Genomic DNA, 22374 nt, shown 5'->3' with positions numbered 1-22374 from the left:
ACACACTCCCATCAAACCCAAGCTAAGGGGAGCCCAGTTTCAAAACTCACTAGTTCCAAAACTCACTGGTGTCCTGAGACAATGCTGCAAGGTGACCTTGGCTCCGATTTCCCTTTGTGGGCAACATTAGCCATGCTCTCTGGGCTGCAGTGACAAAATGCTGAAGTCAGCAGCTGAAGGATAAAGCTCTTTTTCAGACTGGACCCCTTCTTCTGCATGGCAAACTGCAGTTGGACTGCTGGGTTGACCCTTTCAACCAGGACTTGTTAACCGTTAGCTTTTGTTTCAGATGGCATCTACGCCCAGGGTACCACCAGCTCCCCTTGCAGCAGTGACCTAAGACAGGTTCAGATGGCTACAGAAGACGGTGAGGCAAAAAAGAAGTAACCATTTGGAATCCATGTAAAAATACTTAACGTAAGAAACTTTCTTGTGAATATTAATACATAAATACATCTTTGGTTTCTAAAGGTTTGTTTATTGTTATACTGCAAGAGCATTTAAGGAGCAGTTAGTTCTTTTGGATCGTCCTATCACTGTTTTGATACAACTTATATGCATTTTTACTTGTGATTTCAATTGTGCTCATTTTTCTCTTCCAGTAGACATGCCAATGCTGGTCAGTAACAGTAATTGCAAATTGTAATTATATTATCTAACTGTGATATATTTTATTCACAATACATCCTTATAATTTAAGAACTTTGCAAATGGGGATAACAGATTGTGGGCCTCCTACCATATGTGACAGAAGATTCTGTCATATTAGGTTACTTCTGTTTTTCTGTGGCACGGTGATTTCTTTTACCTACGCTAAGATGGAAAATATTGTTGTTATTTAAAAGATTGTCCAATCTGTTTTCTGTAAGTCTGTCTCTTGCATGCTTGGGGAGGAATGAGAGGGACAAACAGCCTAAACTTCGGGCAAAAACGGCAGTCTTTGTCAAGGGAAACCATGAAGAGAAGAAAACACAGCAACAAATTGTTGTCTGTGTTGTGTGGCTTCAAGGATTCTTTATGCATCCAAAAGCCCTTTATCTGTTGCTTCTGCTTGCCCTGGGGACCTTCAGTTGCAGGGGGTTTTAAAATAGCCTGATTTGAAACTGGTGAAATTTGAAGACTTTAGAAACAGAAATGAACATCTGTTTGTATGTTAGGACCTCATTGAATGCTACAGCCGGCTGCCACGTGGAGAACTGTGAGCTGAAAATGGAAACCTTTCAAATACTGAGGAGGAGGTAAATACTCTCTATCGCTTTCACCTGAAGTGCTTTTTCCCTTGGTCTATTAGAGTTGCCCACTTTAAACTGTAGTAGCCCAGACAATTAACAAAACATGAAAGAAAGAAACTTTCTTTCAGCTTCTACAACATCACCTTTATATCCACTGTAACCTGCCAGACCCTGCTAGTTAATGGTTCAGGACTCCATTAAGTATTTCAGGTTCTTCAGCGCAGGAAAACTAGTGACCTTTTTAGTGTTTCTTAAACATTACAAAGTGCTAGCAATCAGACTGAACACTTGGGAAGTAGACAGGAGACTGCTGCTGTGAATTACTCCTAATTTAGACATGGACAATAAAGATTGCAATATCGTTTTTTCTCAGATTATTATGAGTGCCACAATATGCTGTTCTGAGGTAATAAGGACAGCAGAGGTCAAGGGTGGAAGCTGCAATGCGCTGCAATGCTTTAACAGACTAAATTATAGTTCTAGTAGGAGAGCAGGAGCTAAATAGTAGGGTGCCATAATCCATAATACTCTTGTAACTAAATTGTACCTCACAGATTTTGCCTTGAGAATGAGTATTTGAAAGAAAAGGAGTTTGTTGCAATTAAGGAAATCAACATATACTAAGCACTGGTAATAAATGAAAATGGGTATGGCAAAACAATTTGCTGGGCCATTACTTGATTCTTAATTTACCCAGCCTAACATGATCTTTGTAATTGTGATAGGGCAAGTTTTTGAAGTTTGAAAACACTGAATGATGCTGCTTCTTGTTCTCATGTTTACAGTATCTGTTTTTGTTTTTCTGCAAAATTGCTTGGTTTTCCCTAGATGTAACTAATATGGTGGCTGAACTCCCTCAAATTCAGTGCTTCAGTGACAAGGCATAAGCAGCTTTACAACACTAAACTGGCCAGATTAACAGCAGGCTCACAAAAAATGTTTTATTATCAAATCGGTTTGGATTCAGATGGCAAAAATAGATCAGTAAATAATCACAGGAAGTCTGATTTCTATTTTATTTTAATGGCAAGTTTAATAAAGATTGTTTAAACACACTTGAATACTTTGCCTTGTTTTCTGTGCACTTTAATACAACTTTGATGCATTTTTCTGCTGTTATTTTCTTCATTTCTCCTGAAGTAGTAGGCAGTCAGATAACACTGTATGACAGCCATTTCATAAAGCTGGGCTCCTGGCATTCTCCAATATCCTTCCTAGGTAGACATTTGTTGCCATTTGAGGCAAGGATGTCCATGGTTCCTCCAGTTTTTATTGATGTCTAATAGTCTGCCTCAATTAACTGTCCCAATGTAATCCTTTCTCCACTATGTGTAATAAAGTGGATTGTTTAATACTGATAACTAGTGCATGAAAGCATAAATAGGTAGAGAATAGGAAAATTATTCTTATTTTAGATGTACTGGTCTGTATTCTGCTTATTACACTTATTACCAAAGTAACAGATCCTTGAGTCTGGTGAACAGAATGGAAGGCAGATAAGACTCCTAAAGCCTGAATTCTCAAATCAATACATCTATTACCTTTGTTTCCATTTATTGAATTATATCTATCATTAAGTGTACATCATGAACAATACAGTAATATGCTAGGATAAAGCCAGCCTAATGTGATTTCAAGGAGCATATTGGGAAAGAAAGAAATCCAAATATTTTTATGATACAAGTGCTAGTAGAGGGAGCCTGCAGAGTTCTATGAAAAGGGTGGTAAAATTGCCATTGGCAAAAGAAACACAGAGAAGCGGTTCTCTTAATAGTTTATTTATTTACCATTTTACTGTTCTTCCTGCTGAGATTGCTAAATGCTTTATTGGCCTGAATGACATTAACATCCTCACCTCTGTGATATCTGAGTTGTTATATGTTCACCCCTATTTCTGTGCTCGGGGAAAAGAAGGTTATGCAAGAGACAAAACCGATTATTTGTGCCCTGGGAGCTTGGCACATGACTCTGAAAAATCCAACGTAATTGTCATTTATATATTGTTTTCATAGGGTTTGATTCCAGCTATTCGTGCAAACCCTGAGTATCTCAGTGGGAAAGAACTTACTTGAATACATGCTTTTAATGTTCCCAATATATAGCCATTTTATGCTTTAATTGAGTAGTCTGTTGTAAATATGTGATAACTGAAAACGTGATTTTTGCAGAGGAGAGTCGTTTTTTTTTTTTTTTTTTTTTTTTGTGCCTCCGTTCCTACTTCTGAATTAGAACCACCAACATTTTCAGAACCAAGAGAGGGAGGCTGTCTTTTGACCGAGACACAGGAATAGCTTCACAAGTTTCTCCTTACCACTGTTTGCAGGTTGCAGTTTCATTCAGAAGAATTAATGTTTTCCTCTGTATCACCAAAGATTGTGTTTAAGTTTTAGGAGCCTCAGACTGAGGCTAAGGTGTAACAGCTATTAAGAACTGAACTAACTGGCTGCAGAGCTGGAAGGTATAGTGTGATAATGCCATAGCCTATAATGTGTTTAAATTATAGGCTGGCTGTTTCTTTCTCTCTCCATTCCTATTCTGGTATGGAGAAATAGGACTGTGTCACCCCTCCATTTCCCCTTTGCTTATACACTGTTTCTATCATCAGGGTGAGGATGAGTTGGAGAACAGGAACAGCTCTGGAGTTCAGTTAATGAAGGAGTTTCCCACTAGGTGGTAGTGAAGAGAATCATATCACATAACTGGTCAGTGCACATTTTAATTATTTTCTCAACAAGGGGAATCCCATAAGGATCTTACAAGCAGAACAGCCTAGCATAGCTGTGAGCTATACTGTCAAAACTGGATCTCTTGATTTTTGCACTCCCTAGTTGTTTCCATGCCATTTGCTCCTCCTAAAACCAAGCTGCATTAGCAACTCTAGCTGTCATGTCCTTTCCTGAAAGGTGAAGTGAATCTACATGATGAATCTGCTCTGGTTTTCTTCCCACCTCCATTATAAAGGCATCAAGACGTGGTTAGCCAAATGTCATCTAATGACATTTAAGCTCTTTGGAGATGAGGACTCTTTGTAGTCGGTACTTTCATCTGATTCTCTACCATACTTGCCTGTCTGTGTTCTGGGAACTACATAAAAAAATACAATATTTTGTTTACTGCTAGTTTTGAAATACTTTGACAGGTCTAGGTAGTGCATCAGTCTGCATCAAAGACACCAGAAAGAACAGCTATTTTGGAAGGGCTTTGTAATGCCAGAGTAAATTGTCACTGAAATTCAGAGTAAAGCTCCCTTGTAGGTCCAAAGAAAATATACACTAAAGAGATGCTGGAAAAGCTACCTGCAAAATGCAAGCTGTGCTCCCCTTTGGAGTGAGGGCAGATGTTGAGTCTGCCAGGAGGAATAAGTTTCTCCTGTGAATTCATCTGACCAGTGTAACATGATGGAGCAACCTTGCAAAACCATTTAGTAATTTACACACAAAGTCTGAGATGCTGGAAAAAAATATACTTCAATGCTCATCAACTAAGAATCACTTTTGTCAAATTAATGTGTTGCAAGTTTTGCAAAACTGATAAACTGGAAGCTATTTCAGTAAGGGCACAAAGCAGGGATATTGTTTTATAGATATCAGTGTCTTTTACATTGTCTCAGAAAAAAAAATAAGAAAGGATATTTAGTATCAAGACAACATTGAAACATTGATTTATCTTTCCCTGCATTGATTCAAAAAGTCTTCTCTCTTGCATTTATTGTATCAGAACCATTGAAAAGGGTAGTATAAGCACACATCCCAGATACTGGGATAGCACCACAACAGAGTGAAGATTCCAAATTATTTGTCGGTTTTCTAGTTGTTACTGTAGATTCTTCTGCTGTGATAAGGAAGGAGAAAGCAAGGGGACTTCTCCATTGTGCAAGTCCTATCACTAGTCTGAACATTTTTTAATTTGAAACAGGGAAAACCCTAATTTCCATGCAAACTGATCAACCAGGCTATGTACCCTACAGCTCAAGGTTATATGCATGACTCGCTCCTCTCTGTTTATATCCTATCCCCCAAAGCTTTAAATCTTACTGAGATAAGCACAAGTATTGTGTATGGGGTGTAAATTGGGAGATATATGGTCAGAGGAAAATTATTTGCAAGGTAGCCTTGCCTGAGCTGGGTGAGAGATGTTAGTGTTGCTGCCTGATCCTTCCCCAACACATCGCAGCCATGACTGACCCCAGCAGGAATCCCACTAAGCCAGTCAGTCATGATGCTTTGATTATTCACACCACCTGGTTGATAAATCCAATTCCCAAGCAGATTTTTCTAAGCGTCGGGAGTTCTGAGGTCATTCCTGTCCACAAGGAATATGAAAAGTGCAGAGGATTTGTATGTTGAGGTGTGACAACACCCCAAAGCTGTGAATCACTTGTCAGACTCCTGAAGAAAATAAAGGGGAGAGAAGATGACTTCCTTTGACTTCCTTTCATCTTCAGTGCAACTCTTCACCATGTTTTCAATGCATGCACAGTGTAGAGGCTTTTGAAGCTTCTTACTAAATGCTTGTTTAAAGTTAAGCACAAGAATCCCTGGCGTTCCCTCCACCTGTAACTCTGCATCTGCCCGTGCAACATCTTCTGTTGACAGTGCCCCTACACTTCAGGTGGCTGGAGCACGCTGCCTTTCCTCCTTACTGATGAGGAAACCAAGCTAGCAGAGAAGCGAGCCACCCAGGATTACACAGAACTGAGAAGAAATTATTTGTTCTCAGCTTTTAATCCTGTCTCATGACTACACACAAGCCTAAGTTGTTTGTTTTTTTAACCCCCATTTAAGAGAATAACCCAGGTGAGCAAGATTAAGTCATATAATCTATCCACCACTAATAAAAATAAGCTCAGGTGGGCTCCAGAGGCCATTTTGGAGCCGTGATGCACCTGTAGGTGCACGGAGGCTGTCCCAACGCCCATTCGTCTTTCTGAAGATTCTCGCGAAGTTATATTAAGGCACAGAATTTCTGCATACCTCGAAAAAACAAAAAACCACCAACCCCAGCCACCTATTTTTTACCAGACCTGGGCGTTCTTCTCCTATTTCGTGCGGTTCCCTCACCTCCAGCTGCGAGCTAACCTCGGCTCGCCTCCCTCCCCCGCCGCGAGGAGCAGGGAGCGAGGCCGCCCCGCACCCAGCGGCCCCGAGCCCGGCCCCGCTGCCGGGGACGCCCGGGACCAGCCGGGGGCAGGGCCCCGATGCCGGTGCCCCCGGGGCAGCGAACCCCAGGCTGTTACCGACCCGGCAGCGTTCCCTGCTCGGGAGCTGACACAGCCCGGACGAACGAGCCCCCCCCAGCACCCCACCACACGGGGGACACCCGAACCCTCACCCTGCGGGACCCCCCCCAAATCCTCCCGCCCGCCCGGTGTCGGTGCGGCCGGGCCCGCCAAGCAGCGCCCCCCCCCCCCCCCCCCGCCCTGCCGCACGCATGCGCGCTGCCCGAGGGAGGCGGCGGCACGTGAGCGTGTTGTGGGCACGTGACCCCGCGCGGCCCCGCCCCCCGCCCGTGCGCGAGCGCGGGTTCGCGGCGAGGCCCGGCCCGGACCCCCCCCCCCTCCCTTCAGCCTCTCCCCCCCCCGCCCTCCTTCCCCTCACGCCTCGCCCGTCCCCGTCCCGCCCCTCCCCGCCGCCGCCGCCGCCTCCTCCCCGCCGGCCATGAGGCCCCGGCGGCTCCTCAGCGCGGCCCCGCGGCGCGGCTGCTGAGCGTCCTCCTCCTCCTCCCGCCGCCATCGCCCTCCCCGCCCGGGCGGGGACCCCCCCCCCGCTCCCCTCCCTCGCTCCTCACAGCCGCCGCCATGTTGGGCCGCCAGCCGCAGCGGGGCCGCCGCTGAGCCCCGGAGCCTGCGGGCGGCCAGGAGGAGGAGGAGGAGGAGGAGGAGGAGGAGCCCGGGGCCGGCCGGCCTGCCGCAGCCATGGCGGAGCAGACCTACTCCTGGTGAGGCGCCGGGCCGCGCTGCGGGCCGCGGGGGGGGGGGGTGTTGGGGGGTGTGAGGGGATCTCTGAGGGGATCGGTGTGAGGGGGGGTCTGTGAGGGGAGATCTGTGAGGGGATCCGGTGTGAGGGGATCTGTGAGGGGAGATCTGATGTGAGGGGATCTGAGGGGGGGGGGATCCTGTATGTGTGAGGGGATCTGTGTGAGGAGAGATCTGTGAGGGGAGATCTGTGAGGGGGGAGGGATCTGTGTGTGTGAGGGGATCCGCTGTGAGGGGGGGAATCCTGTCTGTTTGAGGGGAGCTGTGTGTGAGGAGATCTGTGTGAGGGGGGGGGATCCCTGCGTGTGAAGGGATCCTGTGTGTGTGTGAGGGGATCTGTGCGTGAGGAGGGATCCTGTGTGGGGGGTGCTCTGTGTGTGTGTGGGGTGCTGTGTAGGGCTGGGGTGCTGTTAGGGGATTGGGTTGTGGTGCCCTATGTGTGGAGGGTGGCAGTGCTGTGCGTGGGGCTGGGGTGCGCTGGTTGTTTGGGGTGCTGTTAATGTGTGTGTGGGGTTGAGGTGTTTGTTTGTGTGGCATTGGGGTGCTCCGGGTGTGTGGGGGTGCTGTGTGTGGGGTTGGGGTGCTGTGTGCCCAGCTTCTCTCCTGGCCCTGGTGCCTCACGGCGGTGCTGGGGCTGCCCGGAGCAGAGGATCTCCTCCGGCCTCCCCGTCCTGGAGCTCCTCGGGGTTCCTCAGGTCCCCGGGGGCTGCCCGGAGCTCAGCACCTGCCCTCCCCGGCTGTGTAGGGCTGGCTGGGCCCTGTGTGTGTGCGCGGGGGGGCTCGCCCGGTGACAATGGGCTTGTTCTGTGTACAGGAAATAGAACGAGGAGGAAGAGACCAGTTCCTGTGGGAAGACATCAAGTATAGCAAATCAAAGCAGAGGGCATTTTTTTCGGCGTCCTGACACTGTGTTGGGCCTAGCCGGCGGTGGGTTGAGGAGCCGGGGGATGTTTTCTTCGTATAATGCTGGGTTTTTGGTATTGTTGAGGATTGCAGCCGAAATACGTCAAATGATTTTTGAGTGCATCCGCTCTCTTGACCTGGCCACTGCAGAGATTTGATTGTGATGCTCTCGCTGCATTTAAAATTCATTCTAGTGATAACATCCAGGGCTGTTTCTTGCAGATTTTTTTTTTTAATTGTTATGATATTCTTACTAAAACAGGAGTTAAATCTCAACTTTTGACCTTGGTGTGTGCTGGATGTGTAGATGGGATTTCTATTCTAAATAGTTCTGGAAATATTTCCTATTACTTTTAAAACTTGGGAGCCAGTGGGGATTTCTGTCCTGCCACATGTTGAGACTTTGACAGCCCCCAATCCTGTGTTCTGTCACTTCTCTCTCAAGAACCAGTCGATGTATGGGGCTTTTGCTCCTGGCTAGGAAGAGGATTAACTCTTCTTTAGGTCAGGTTCATTAGGGAAATGAAGCTGGGATTTAAGTTTTTCTGTGCTGCTTGTTAGATGGATCCCAAGAGCAGCAGCTCTTTGTTGCAGATCAGGTTTGTAGCAGAGCAAGGATGTGAGTCTAACATCTCAAAACACTGTAATTTTGTCGTGTCTGTATTCACTGACGTGTCCTCCTATTTTTGAGGTTTCTGTCACTTCCCATTTAGCCCTGTGATCAGTATTATCTGGAGGCTGCAGAAAGATCAAAATCCAGTTTCATCCTAAGGAATCCTGCCCTGTAACTTGCGCGCTCTTGTCTGCGTACGTGTTTAATTACTTACACTTCTAGCAACACTCTTGCATTTGCTTATTTTTAATTATGGCAATACAGCTCCGCATAAAATTGGCTGGTGCTTTAGTGCTTTTAGGAAAAGTGGGCATGTTAAGTTGTCGGCTAAGGAAACCGATAGCTCTATAAAGGAATTTGTGCAGAACTGTGTCCAGTAATTCGTGCTGCTGTACAGTTTGGAAGTTGGCAGGTTTCATCCTGTCCATTTGCTGGACCCAGTCCTTTTTGTGTGTTGCAAAGGCTGCTTTCTCAGAATGAGCACTTTTTGTGTTCCTCGGTGTCGTGGGTAGCTGCTGTCAAGATGAAGTGTTTTCAGAGATGTCAGATCAGGTATTTGACATCAAGAAAAATCCTTTCACGTACCTACCTTTGGACAGATGTAAATTGAGAGTGAGGAAATGGGTTCCTGGCCTCAGCAGTGCTTCCCTTTTGTCCAGAAGTCTGAAGCTTGATTGCCCCTTGCAGTGCAAAGCTATCAACATTCATCATCAAATCACTGCAGGTTCATAATAAAGTTGTTGCTCTCCTTTTCTGAATTGTCTCTGATGTGTTAGAAATACCTCATAAAATGTACTTTCATGCTATGATTGCTGGACATCAGCACTGCAAACATTTACACAAAATAGGCCTGCTGACATCTGCTAGCGATGGTATTTTGAAGAGATGAGAACTGATTCTGATTTTGCTATTGTTTTCTATGTAAAATTCTGAGATGTTAAGGTGGGTTTATATCGTTAAGTTAATTACTAGGTGAAATTGATTGCAAGTATTTTCTTATATTAAGTTTTTGTAAGAAAGAGGTACCTGTACTTTTCCCCCATGCCTCTCACAATTTCAAATAGATAAATTGTCTTCTGGCACTACTCTTGTGCATTGCTTTTTGCAACAACCTCTTTTGTTTCCTTTTTTTCCCCAGTAATGCCCACACCTATAACCATCCGTACTTGTACTTAGCTCCTTTTTAAATCTCTTGCCAGGATCTCAGATACAGATGTGTTCTCCCTGACAAGAGGAACTACTGAGAATTTTGCCACTGAGTGCTGTCACCCTGAAAAAAACTAATTTTAACATGAAATGCAGGATAAATGCCAGATGGAAATGCTCTCTCAAAGGATATGCACTCCTTTTTAAAGAGAAGGTGTTTGAATAGAATGCCTGTCAGTAGTGAATAGAGACTTTTTCTTTGGCAAGTACCTGCAATAATAGAAGGAAGTTAGGAGAGCTGTGTATGGTGCTGCTATTACTCAAATGTGTAAGCCACAGAGAAACATGACTGCTGCATCATGGGGTTGCTCATGATTTTCTATGTTAAATGAGAGCTGAAATGAGTTTCTTGCAAGTGGAATGGATTGGGAGAGGAAGGAGGTCGTGGAATACCCACCTGCCCTCTGCGTCCTGTGGGTTCCAGCAAGGAGACAGGGCTGGGTAGTGACAAAAGTTCCTGCTGCAACACGGGAGGGGGGAATAATGGGGGCAGAGTTATTTGCCCAGTACTGATGTGGATGTGTGTGGGTAAGAGGTTTGTAAATGGCAAGGATTTGATTTTCAGGCACCTGCTGTTGGAAATATTACAACAGATGAATCTGATCTAGATCATGACCCCATGCAAACCTTGTTGCTCCTTGATGTCCAGCGCCTCGTGGTGACATTTTTGCCGTCGGTGCCATTTAGAGAGCACAGCAGCACATGTATCTTGTTTGCCTTCAGTCAGTAGGTGTTCAGTGTTCTTCAAGGCCTGATGTAACACCCCGTCCCTTTTCACTGTTGCCCAGTCTGGCAATAGAGATTGCTTTGTGTTTTTTGTTCTGCCCTTTGAATGCACAAAAGATTTTCACAGCTTCTTTCATATGTGTGGAGTGGAGGAGAATGAGAATTCTCCAGAACCACATATATTTTTAATTTGTCCTTTCCCAGAGTGTTGCCTAACAGCAATACGGGTTGCAGCACGTGTGAGCCCATCGGGGTAACGATCGGGGAGAGACGGGGAGGCTCGGCTAAGAGAAAAGGGAGCTGCTGTGTTGAGTCAGTAATCTCAGAACCAACTGAACTCCCTCTTAAATGTTTTAACCAGTGGAATGATTCTTGTGTTAGCCATCAATTGTTTGATGACTGAAATGGTGATATATTTGGAAACTTCCCTACGTAATGCAAAGGGTGTGGGAAATTAAATGTAATGATGTGTCAGAGTAATCCATAAAGCTCCCGGGTGCTGGGCTAAGTGTAGATGCACAATGCCATCTTTGTTCCTGGGAGAACTCCTATCGGTTGTTGCTAAATGTCTTTCTAGGTTCAGAGCTCTGAGAATTCGCTTTCCTTGCGTTTAATGCACAACTGCCGTGAATTAAAATGTGATCTCCTCCAGAAGACTGGGAGTTAGTGCTTCGAAGGCTTCGCTGGCTGGCTCAGAGGTGTATGTGGGAGGGCAGGGAGTAAGGGGAGCTGCAGCTTGTTCACAAAACTTGTCAAGCACTAGTAAAATCATTTTATGCATTCAGGTTTTTTACTTGCCTTGCGCTGTTCGGGCTGAGAGGCCCTAACCGTCTAATTAAGGTGTTTTGAGGCAGGGAAGCAGCTTACATCACAAACAAACTGAACTGTTCCCCTGAATTTTCCAAGTGTTGCACTTCTTAGGAAAAGAACTGCAGAGCGCCCAGACGAAGTTCTGTTGGGCGTGCTGCGTAAGATCTTTTCTGAGAGCTTGGCATCCGACCCCAGAGGTTGGCCTTCAGTTTTACCTTTTTCAGGGGCTGGCCGTGTCCCATTGTAAGGCTTGTCAGAAGCCTCCTGAGGACAGGGATGTCCATTTAAGGCATCAGAGAAGTGACTTAACCGTGGTAAATTTGAGGATGTCGGATTTATGATGAGTGCATTTGTCTTTCAGTACCAGGCTCGCTTCACTTGTTTGTTCTCCTCCCTCCAGCTTTTGATAGCTCAGACGGTACGTCGTGTGGGCAGGGACTGTCTGCAACGCTGGACTGAAAGACAAACAAAGCAAAGAGCGTGAGATTAGCTGCAGTTTACAGTTACTCGAATGTCCGTGTATGTACAGTGAGCGATTAGCGAAGGAAGATTCTTGCTGCATCAATACAAAGGCTGCATTTGGTAATCTAGTAATCATTCTTCAAGAAACATCTAAAAGTGGAGACCATAAACTGATGTTTTCTTGGTGCTGGAGTGCATTCTGTGTTTTAGTTCAGAATTACATGGGTTCTGCCTTTTTGGAGCATTGTGGCAGTGGAAGTTACTGGTTCCTTGCTTTTCTCCAGTGATTCTGAACTTGGCCAGGATGCAGGAGATCAGTTCTGTCCCCAAGGGTTTTGGAGCTTGCATCCCTCACCTTGTGAGCGAGTGCTCATCACCAAACTGTGGCATTCAGAGGCTGAGCTTTGTGTGTCCTTTGTGGACATGTGCTGGGCTGGAAAGCAGGCATCTTAAGGGTTAAAAAATTGATTTGGGATTGCCAGGGATCTAGGCTCCCCTTCCTGCCTTGATAAAATTGTAGGCTGAAAGAGGGAAGGGGCTGTATTCCAGGGGGTAGCTAGGTTGCTGCTCTTGAGATTTGGATTTGCTTTGGATTCCCACTAGTAGAAGACAAGGCAGAGATGATTTCCTGAGTTATAGGTAAGTGAGCTGGTAGCTGTGTTAGGGGCCTACCGCAGTCACTGCTTCTCTTCTGGTTTTGTTTTTTTCAGGCTAGATGAAGTCTGGGAGCTTCTCTTTCTTTTACTGAAGGATGTGATCCGAAATAATTGCTTTTCTGTGAACTTTGGGATTTTGGTCTGAGTTAAGCAACCTGATGCTGTTGGAATTCGAGGGATTGTGGGGGGGATACTAGATAGGGCAAATTAATTGAGGATATTAATTTTGACAAAACACATCTAATCTCAGAAGAATGCCACTGTTTTAAATATTAGATTTAGGTCCTGAAATCTGTCATTAATCGTTTGTCACTGAAACGCAGTGCCAAACAAATGTATTTTGAACTATGTTTTGTAAAATACAGTGATGTAGACTTCCTGAAATTTGGAAGAAGAGCAGAACCAATTCTGTTCAGATACTTTATTTCATTGTTTTAGTGATGTGATGTATCATCATCTTCTGCATAAGTGCCACCTTTGTTATTATCTTTATTGCCCTTTGGCATTTTACGATGATGATAAACATTATAATATACTCCAAAGCAAATAATTGACACAAGCCATTTAGTCAGACAGTCTGATTTAATTCTGGTGACATCTGAGTAAAGTTTCCAGGAAGAACCAAGGCTGAAATTGGTTAAAAGAGAAATTGTTGTGCACATTTTCTTTTTGCAGCTACATTGCTTTAGTGTAACTGATGAGGATTAAAATTGGGAATGATTCAGTCAGTTACATGGGCTGAGCGAAGCAGAGTGAAACACAAGTTAGTGCGCCAGCTGAACTGGATCAAGGCAATCAAACTGACTTTGAAAGGTGATGATTTAATAAGATTAATGGGGCATATGTGTCATTACAGCCCTTCCTGATCCCCTTTCTCCCTCTCTAATTCTTCCAAGGATGCTAACATTGGTGATCTTTTCTCCTGCCCTTTTCACAAGTGGTGTCTATGCTTGAAATGCTTTGATCTGCCACGTCTCCTCTCTGCAGGAACGCTGCTCTCGTGACACAGCAAGTGTCCTTCTGTCCACCAGAAGCGCCACGATGAGATTATCCTGGAACTGATTAATTGTGTAGCTCTTGTGCTGTCATCTTCATTATCAGATTCTGTTGAGGGTTTCTTTTCAGGGCCAGCTCTGCACCTCAGGTCCTAACTTCACTTGGATAGCCTCTGTGGCTGTATGTGACATTAAATGGTATGGAACACACAGGAGTGTGAGAAAGTAAGGGTGGTCTGCTGCCTTTTTGGAAGGCTATTGGGTAACTGATAACTTACATGTTAGAACAGAAGATTTTTTAATAACCCACGACAATTATGCTAAAGTAATACATGTATTAAACGAGGCTAGCCGTGTACTGTGCTTGTGGAGATGGGGACTAAGGATGGAGTGACTTACTTTTTCAGGATGTCAGAACAGAGATTCCTTAAAATCATCACAGCCGGCCTCCTCAAGCTGAAAACACACTAAGAAATGATTTGCTATTGCACAGCCTTGTGCTCAACATGCCTCTCTTGTTCCTGAAGTTGCCCACGTAGAAGCTGGTGAGAGAGAATCATATCTTACAGTTTATGTATGTTAGCATTTTTCCCTAACCAGCGGAATCTGAAGGAAAATGATGGTTTTGGACTCACTTTTTCTCTCCTTCTGAAAATAGTATTTTTGTTTGTTTCTCTGCCTGCTCTGTATGTTCTTCCTTTCCTTTCCATAGCTAGTTCAAAGGTTTTTACCCAGGAAGGTATTTCCTAGTGCAGCACGGCTATGGAGATGAACTGTGGAATGACTCCTTTCCATTTTTATGCTGTAGCTGCCTTTCTGCAGAGGTGGCGTGGGGGAAGCGGGAGGGACCCACGGGGTTCCACCCTCTGTTCACACACAGTCTCTGACTTCAGGCATGAGCTGGCAAGCTTATCTGAAGGAATAGGCTTGAATCTAGGTTGGTCTTCAGTTCAGCTGCTAAAAGAAGAAACTGGGCTGTGCACTGGAAGCCACTGGTTTTTCCAGCCCCCAGTCCTCTACTGCTACCCGTTAGTTCTGCCCTGCCAGGCCTTTTCTGCTTGCTGTTTTTTGTCTTGAAAGCCCAGATTTACTCCTTCACTCCTATGGACTCTGCTGTATCGGGACAAAGGTATCTTTAAAAATCCTTTTGTTATCTGGTAACTAGTCATAAGATGACTTCTAGTAAGCTCGTACTGATTTTTCCTAACTCCATGCACCATTTTAAATAGCTTTAAAAATTTGGCAGAAGTTCACAGAGATGGTTGCTAGCGTTCCACTGAATCACAGAATTTGGCGACTCCTGGCATGTGCCATTTTCCCGTATCAATATATTCCCAAATACTGCCATAGACAGCAGCTTCAAACTATAAGAGCAGGAGCACTGCACAAATGGATTCCCAGCACAGCCTCGTTTTGGATGGTGCCAGAAAACTGAGTGGTCTCACCCGTGCGTTTGCTGCGCCCGTCTCCACAGTGCTGGTGCACAGGTAACGTTGCAGGGAGGTTTCGTGCAGCTCCAGCTGGCAGCAGGTGTCTTCATTTTCATTTCAGTAGATACTTGAATTAGTAAGTTCACTTGACTCCAGTTTAAAGCTTGAATTAAATCTTTGGTAACTTCTAGGGCAGTTAGAAATTCAACGTGAATTCTGAATTGTGGTTGGAATAAGCTGGTAGGACTTCCTACTCGTAAAAACTTCACCAGCTGGTGGTGCAGATGTGGTGGACATAGGAGAGCAGAGCTCGGTGGTAGTGGTTATACAAAGGCCCGTTTTTACTAGTCCAGTTTTCCTGCTTACAGGGCTACAGTGGTGGTTTATCTCAGCAGCATCTGTGTCAGACCCATTTGGCGAGATAAAATAGGTGTAACATGACTTCAGCCCAGTTAGTCATTGGGAAGTGCATTCTGCAGGTGACTGTTAGCTAAAGGTGAGGTTGGCGAAACAGCAGGAGGCAAACAGAGCTGGGCTGGATGGATTTCTGCGGCCAGTACTGCTGGCTGGTGAGGGGAGCGTGTCTTGCTTTCGAGGTTTGAAGGCACGAGGTCGTTCTGGTCCTTTTTGGACGTTCAGATTGGTGGTTGTTTGCTGGAGGGAAGATCGTCTGCTCTGTGAACCCTTTTCTTGAGATGGCTGATCCCGTGCCTTCACTTGAATTGCTGCTCCGAGAAGTTAATCACAAAGGGCTAAAAGCTCTCGTGGGGAATATTACGAGCTCTGTACGGTTTTGAAGATGAAGAGTAGAATCTAATTAAGCTTTTTGGTTGAACATAGTTTAAAGAGCTTTATTTTTTTCTTGAAAAAGGAAACTTTAAAGCTAAATAGCGAAGAGCTTTTTTTTTAAAAAAAATGCTATGAACTTGCCTACTTTTTAGGCAGATGCAGCTGTAAGCAGTTACAGATGGTACAGAACAGAAGGAACCTCTTTATCATACTTAAGTGCCTTACAAGACCCCCAGTGTTAGTTTTCCAACTAGTTATCTTTCTCTTTATTTTTTTATGGTTTTGCAGATGGAGCATGGAAAAAAAAAAAAAAGCTACCTTACAGCTAAATCAAAAGATGAAAAGTCTGCCATAAAAGAGAAATACTTCTCTGCAGGGTGCTTCTCTGCAAGAAGTTTCATAAGAATCCCAAAGCACCATCTCTAAAGAGTGCTCCTACTTGTTGTTGTTGCAAGCAAAGTTTTTTAGATATTGGGCTAGAATTTGTTGAAAGCCGTCTCCATCTGCTCTCCTGCTGCCTGTTCCTTGCACGTGCGACTGAAGCCTGACAGGCAGTGTGTTAGTGCACCATGCTGCTCTGGCGTTCGGGCTGTAGGGCAGGGATCAGGTCCGGGCCGGTCCTACCCTTGGACAACTCCTTTCATGCACGTGGTGTGTGTGTCTGTAAACTGGCCACATTTGCCCCTCACGAGACTTTTTAGTTTTTAAGTCAGCCTCTCTCCTCATTGGGAGCAGCAGGACTGGGGTGCCTGTTTTGGTGGGCTGGTGATTTGTATTCCCATGGCAGCCTTAGCCGCTCTCTCTGCCGATTGCGGGTGGTCTCGTTGGCTGCCCTCTCCCCGGCCGCTGTCTGATATTAGTTTTTCTTGGTGCAGGCCTGGTACCACGAAGGCTCCCGGCTTCACCTAGGCACACTTGGGCTACGCTGCAGCTCTGACTTGTGCAGGAACATGCCGTCAGCATTGTTGTTGAAGGTTCATGGCTTGGTGGTGGTGGTGTCAAGTCATTCTTTTATGGATTTCTTTATGAAAATAGTGTTTAATTCTACCCGTGCAAGTCATTATAATGTATATACCATAATCCTGTACTGTGTGGGTAAGTGAGCTCATCAGCAGTACACAGAGCTGCTCATGCTGTATGACAAGGTCGTATTGATCAATTTGACTTTGATTTTGGCTTGTTGATTCTAAGACCTAATTGGTAAACACTTAGATTGAATGGTTGGCTGGCTTTACTATTCCTTAGTACTCCTTAGTGCTCTTTAAATTTTATTTGATTTTGGTTACTGTTGTCTCCAATACTGTTTCAGTTTTCCTAGGTGACAGCAGACTGCTGCTGTTCCTTTCTGTTCTGCTGCATAATCTGAGTAGCGTTGAACCTGAAGACTCTTCGCCTAGCAATAAAACAGTGGTGGTAGGGACCATGGGGCTGTTCCTGGTGTCTAAGTGGGAGTAGCACAGCAGCTTGTCTTGGCTTTATGCTCCAATGTGCAGTTCTGCAACCATCAGGGATACAAACATGAAGAAAAACCAGAATCCTTTAGGCTATTTTAGTACCCTACGTCTCCTTCCCTTTGTTTCTCCGTGCCTCTGGGAAATTAGTTCCTCCCAGTGGTGCTGCAGATATATGTCACACGTTTCTGTAGCAGTCAATACCAAAATATCAGTGTTTCATGGAGAAACCAGATGTAAGGTTCTGGTACACATACTCCTGCATTTTCCCAGTCTCTGGACCGCTGTGAAGCGTTGGTTGTTGCACTTCCTTTCTGTGCACACAGTGACTTACATAGAGGTGGGACCTGCAGCTTGCTCTGTTGTCAGAGTTCAGCTCTGTTTGATTGGCTCTATCCCTTCCAGAAGGAAGCGTTATAAACATGCATGAACACCTATTGGATTGGGCTTTGGCTCCAAGGAGTGTTACGTGACCAAGGCTGGTGGCTGGGTACCTGCACTGCTGCCCCTGGGTGTGTTGGCAGTTACAGAGTCCACGACTGGGTACAGATTTACAGTGGCCCAGGACTGCTGACTCTCCTGGATTGAGGCAGGACCTCGGGCTGCCCGTGCAAGACAAGGAGCAGTGCTAGAATGGGAGCCCAGCGACACAGGGTGGAGCTCAGGAGGGAAGTCGGGCATATGGAAACAGGCACAGGACATTTTTAGGTGGGAACTCTGAGAGTGAGTTAGGCCGCTCAAGATGGACTCCCTTGTACCATGTAGGCCTTGGGCAAAGCTGTACAGGTAGAAGAGGACCAGCTTAATCTTTTGTCTCCTGATCAGATCAGATGTATCATTGGGTAGTGGTATTCCTTTGTACGTGTGTGATGAAACCTGCATTTTTTCAGTGTTCTTGTCTGTTGCTTCAGATGGGGATACTCCCTTCCTTAGGTCTGACCTTTGCTTTGGTCTGTTACCTGGCTCTCTGGGTCCCATAAGAAGTCAGATTAAAGGTGTATTAGGGAGTTTATTGTCTTAAATACTTAGATATTATTTTTGTTCAGTGTCTTGTTCCCTGTCCAAGCACAGCTGCCAAAATGAGTATCTATTTATCTTAAAATGCTTTTCAGTAAGATTTTCAAGGTGAGGTCATTTATTAGGTCCTCAGAAGCAGGACGGGCTGTCCCGTGTAGTGCTGGGTGATTTGTGCTTAGCAGCAGAGGAGTGCCTGCCTAGCTCTTGCTGTACCCAACCAAGACTCACCCCGATCAACGTAATTAAGCCACGGGGCAGGTGCCTGACTGCTGTGGCCACGCTAAATCCTCACGGTGTGGATGGGCTGAGGACAGGCTCAGCACAGAGGTTCTGGTGTGGAGCTCTGCTCTTTGCCTTGGGATTTCTTTTGCAGGCTAGCAGAGGTCCAGGAATTTCCTTGAATATCCTGAGTCCCCTCTTTTTGTCACATAATTAACCTGTTTTCTTTTGTCAGTGCCCTTTAACTGCTTGCTGGCACCATGACAGCCGTGGCCGTGTTGATAAACACGGCTGGGACGATGCGCAGTGCGTCAGCCATGTGGTCGGTGAACTTAGCCCTGGATCTTCGGAGGAAGTTGGGTGTTTGGGTCCTCACGGCGTAAGAGGAACAAGAGGAGGAAGGTGAAATGGAGCTAGCGGTTGTATAGGATATTTATCTTCAACAGCCTTCTTCGGAAGAATGCTGTTTCGGTACTTGGGTGACTGACAGCCTCTGAGACGAGGCTGAATTGCATTACTAGAAGACAGGCTGTGCTTTCTGATGTGGAAGACTCAATTTTCTGGAACCTTGTTCAAATAACTTACTGCTTCAATTTTGGAAAACATTAATACGGTTTCTTTTCATCATGGTAAAGCGTGAACATTTGTTATCCCTTGTTACTAATAGTAGCCATGAATTTGCTATTTATAGCTGAACTGTTGCGGGGCTGATTTTTTTATTTTTTGTAATGGAAGTTTTCAGTGCTATTAGGAGACCTGCTGTTGAATATCCTGTATCCTGGTAATGCAAAGGAAATGGATAGCTTTGGATGAAGAGGGTTCCAGAACTCCATGGCAATTTATTAATAGGCTCTAGATGAAGAATGTGAAAAGGCTGCAGTGCCACAGTCTTTCAAAATTGAGACTTGCTTGTTGAAGTGAGATACTGGAATCTTCTGACCCCTCTGGACATCAAATAAATTCTCCAGTCATCTGAAGGGGTCCAACATAGTCTCCTTTTCTCTGCCTTACTAATTCTTTTACTGGCAATCTGTGCAAGAGAAAGAAATAAAGGAAGTAATTTAAAAATAGTTGTAGGGAACTACCTGAATTTATGATTCTTAGGAAGTGTGGTGCCTTGTCATGGGAGTGGATGTCCCATAATTTTTCCGTGCAAGTTAGACTCTGCAAAATGCCCAACTAATAGAAAGCCATGGTGTTTGTTGGAAAAAAAAAAAAAAAGTTGCTTTGAGTAGTAGATGTTTTATAACTAAAAGTCTTGGGTCTTAATATGTTGACATATTTTTAGAAATCAATGCCAAATGGACTTTTTCTTGATGATACGATGAACTCTTCAGTTAAATGTTTAGCACATTGCTAACAAAACATTTTTATTAGTCTTGGGATACTAAATTGAAAGGCCTTCACCCATTTCTCATACAAGGCAAGTAGGGACCATAAGGCCAAGTAGTAATAAAAGGTCTGCATAGTTCTGTAATACCATTTGCAATTATTGTAACAAAGCTTCTCTTTGCAGATCTTTTTGTTGTGGTATAAAGACACCAGAGGTGTGTCCAGAAATTGCTTGTCACTTAGCAGTTAGGGCAGTGACCAGCTTTTGTCAGACTGGGGCCCTCTCTCCCCAGGAGGACAGGTCCTAGGAACATGAAGGCATGTGGGTGAGGTTCAAGAAGCGTGCTGTGTTTCTGCTGGCATGTGGTTAGCTGCAGTTCCTAGTTCTTCTTAGGGTGTTGCTCCATTTTCTATCAGCTACAAAACCTTGCTACCTATGCCTGCTGTGCCCTACCCACAGGGGAGTTGCAAAAACTCTATAAATTTCTCCAAGAAACCCTTTATGTAACTGTTTTGTTTGGATTTAAGGTCTGTGTTGTTTTTGTGAGATGGGAAGAGATGGGAAGTCTGTGATCTGAGCAGAATTTAATAGCAAGGTAATCAATCAGTTACCTGCTTTGCTAATTGACCAAGCCATTACGTTCTGCACCACGTGTAATTGTCATCTTCAGGCCTGTTCATTGCTAGGTAAAACTACGCTGTGTTTTGTAGAGGAATTGTTTCACTCAGCGCAGTAGTCTAGGCCTAGAAATGCTATGTTTTTTCTATGTCCTTTTGCTAATAAATTCTCAGGTGGTGTATTTCTAGCCAGTGCCTTCTGTTTGAACTTTCAGGGAAATCATCATTCTGTGCATTCATTCCCCTATTACCATGGCAAATAATTCATGCTGCTAATTATGACACTGTTACAATGGCACAGAAAAATGGGCAGGGAAAGAATACAGCCTAATTATACTCACAATTTATCTGTCTTATAAATTTGTAGAATTCATGCCAAGGTAGCTCCCAGCTTACAGATAAAATACAACCTTCTGACACGTGATATGTGCGTACTGAAGGTAGAAGAGAAGAGTCCCGTATTTTGAAGTGTCCCCTTTTGCCTGGTACACAAGGAGAGATGCGGTAAGGATATGTGTTGTGCCCTGAACCAGATTTGTGTTCCACCAGGGGGAAACAAGTTCAGAGAGACCCTTCTGTTTAGTGCTGAGGGCCTGAAACTGGGAAGGCCGTGAGTTCCCTAAATAGCTGCTTGCTGGCAGTTTAATGCTGGGCAGAGTTTACCATGCAGGGCTCAAAACCCACAAAGAACCGTTTTTGTAGTTGTAAGCTGAATGGCAAGGCATTGCAGTGTCTGGAAGTAGATAATAAATCCTATTTTTGTGTTGGTTGGAGTTCAGAGAGCTGAGGAGGCCTAATTAAGGTATGTGCTAAACACCTGGGAAGCAGCAACAATGAGGAAGACCGATGATAGTATCTTCACGGTCCACACCTAATACTGGAGACTCCAAAACTAATGGTAGCTCTGTTTTGTGTTGGGACTGCATATTGCAAAGCAGATAGCCTCTTTTCTTATCCTCCTGCTATAAGTGTTGTGGATTCAGTTCCATCTTGTCTGAATAGTGATGGATAATTTGTGTCCTCTTTCCCATCTTCATATAATGTTATTTGTAATGCATTTTTAATATAAAATTTGAAGATCATCAGCATTGCTAACGCCCCAGAGCCTAGGATGTCCTCAGTGTAGGAGTTCACACTGCCCAGGATCTTCTACTGGGTAGTGCTGCCCCGTGCAAACTGCCTGGTGCAGGAGAAAATACGATGCCTGATGTTAAAGGATGTGCTTTTCTAGTCTGTCTTCTTAATAAAAGATGCCTGTTTTCTTTTGTTGAGGACCTATGTGATTAGATACTTATCCTCTTTCATTTCCAGGAGAGTGGACACTGGTTCATACTTTTTTAGTCCCTGTGTGTGAAACTTGATTTCATACAGATGATTACATTTCTGGAATCTCTGCAGCTCTCTTCCTAAGAGGAATTGATAAGCAAATTGGCTTTCTGAAACATGAAAGAAGCCTAGAGCAAACACTTCATCATCACATTCCTGATCATGTCCAGCATTTGCCTTTTGCAGAGTTCCTGGTATTTAGTAATGTCTGTGGTTTCCCATGGGGCTGCTTAGCTGAACATAGGAATTGAGAGCTGATCAGTGGGAAGAGAATGGAGAATGACTTCACCATAAATTAAACTGAGTGAAAACTGTTTTGGATTGTGTGTATGTTTTGTATTTAGTCTTCCAAAATCGAACTATCGTTGACCCTTATGTTTCTTACTTTCACAGTAAGTTACTCAGCAGAGAAAGAAAATACCAACTATTATACAAAGTTTATGTAGATCAATTGAATTATTACTCATCTCTGCTTCAGAAATTATTCACATCATCTAATTTTAGACTCCAAATTTAAGACTGTATAAATACATGAACTGAATGGAGAGGCCAGAGGATAACACAAAACCCTTGGTAGCAGAATGCCTCTCTGCACTGACTTGGGGAACTGAAATG

At 44.6% G+C, this 22374-nt stretch overlaps 1 protein-coding gene across 8 annotated transcripts in view; it reads left to right on the top strand.

Annotated features, from left to right (window-relative positions):
- Positions 1 to 22374, top strand: part of SPPL3 (signal peptide peptidase like 3) — a 70363-nt gene that overhangs the window by 5745 nt on the left and 42244 nt on the right. For 2 of the 8 annotated variants that reach the window (XM_068654479.1, XM_068654478.1), the window contains exons 2-3: positions 290 to 417; positions 1158 to 1238. The exons of 1 other annotated variant lie outside the window; for it this stretch is intronic. In XM_068654479.1, the coding sequence (XP_068510580.1) occupies positions 1210 to 1238 (29 nt within the window). In that variant the 5' untranslated portion in view covers positions 290 to 417; positions 1158 to 1209. 5 more of the 8 variants (XM_068654480.1, XM_068654477.1, XM_068654474.1 and 2 more) reach the window with 4 other exon arrangements.

This window comes from Anas acuta, chromosome 17 (genome assembly GCF_963932015.1).
Source record: "Anas acuta chromosome 17, bAnaAcu1.1, whole genome shotgun sequence".
NCBI classification, from domain to species: Eukaryota; Metazoa; Chordata; class Aves; order Anseriformes; family Anatidae; genus Anas; species Anas acuta.
The sequence above is the reverse complement of the archived record's forward strand: the minus strand, read 5'-3'. Positions and strand labels throughout refer to the sequence as shown.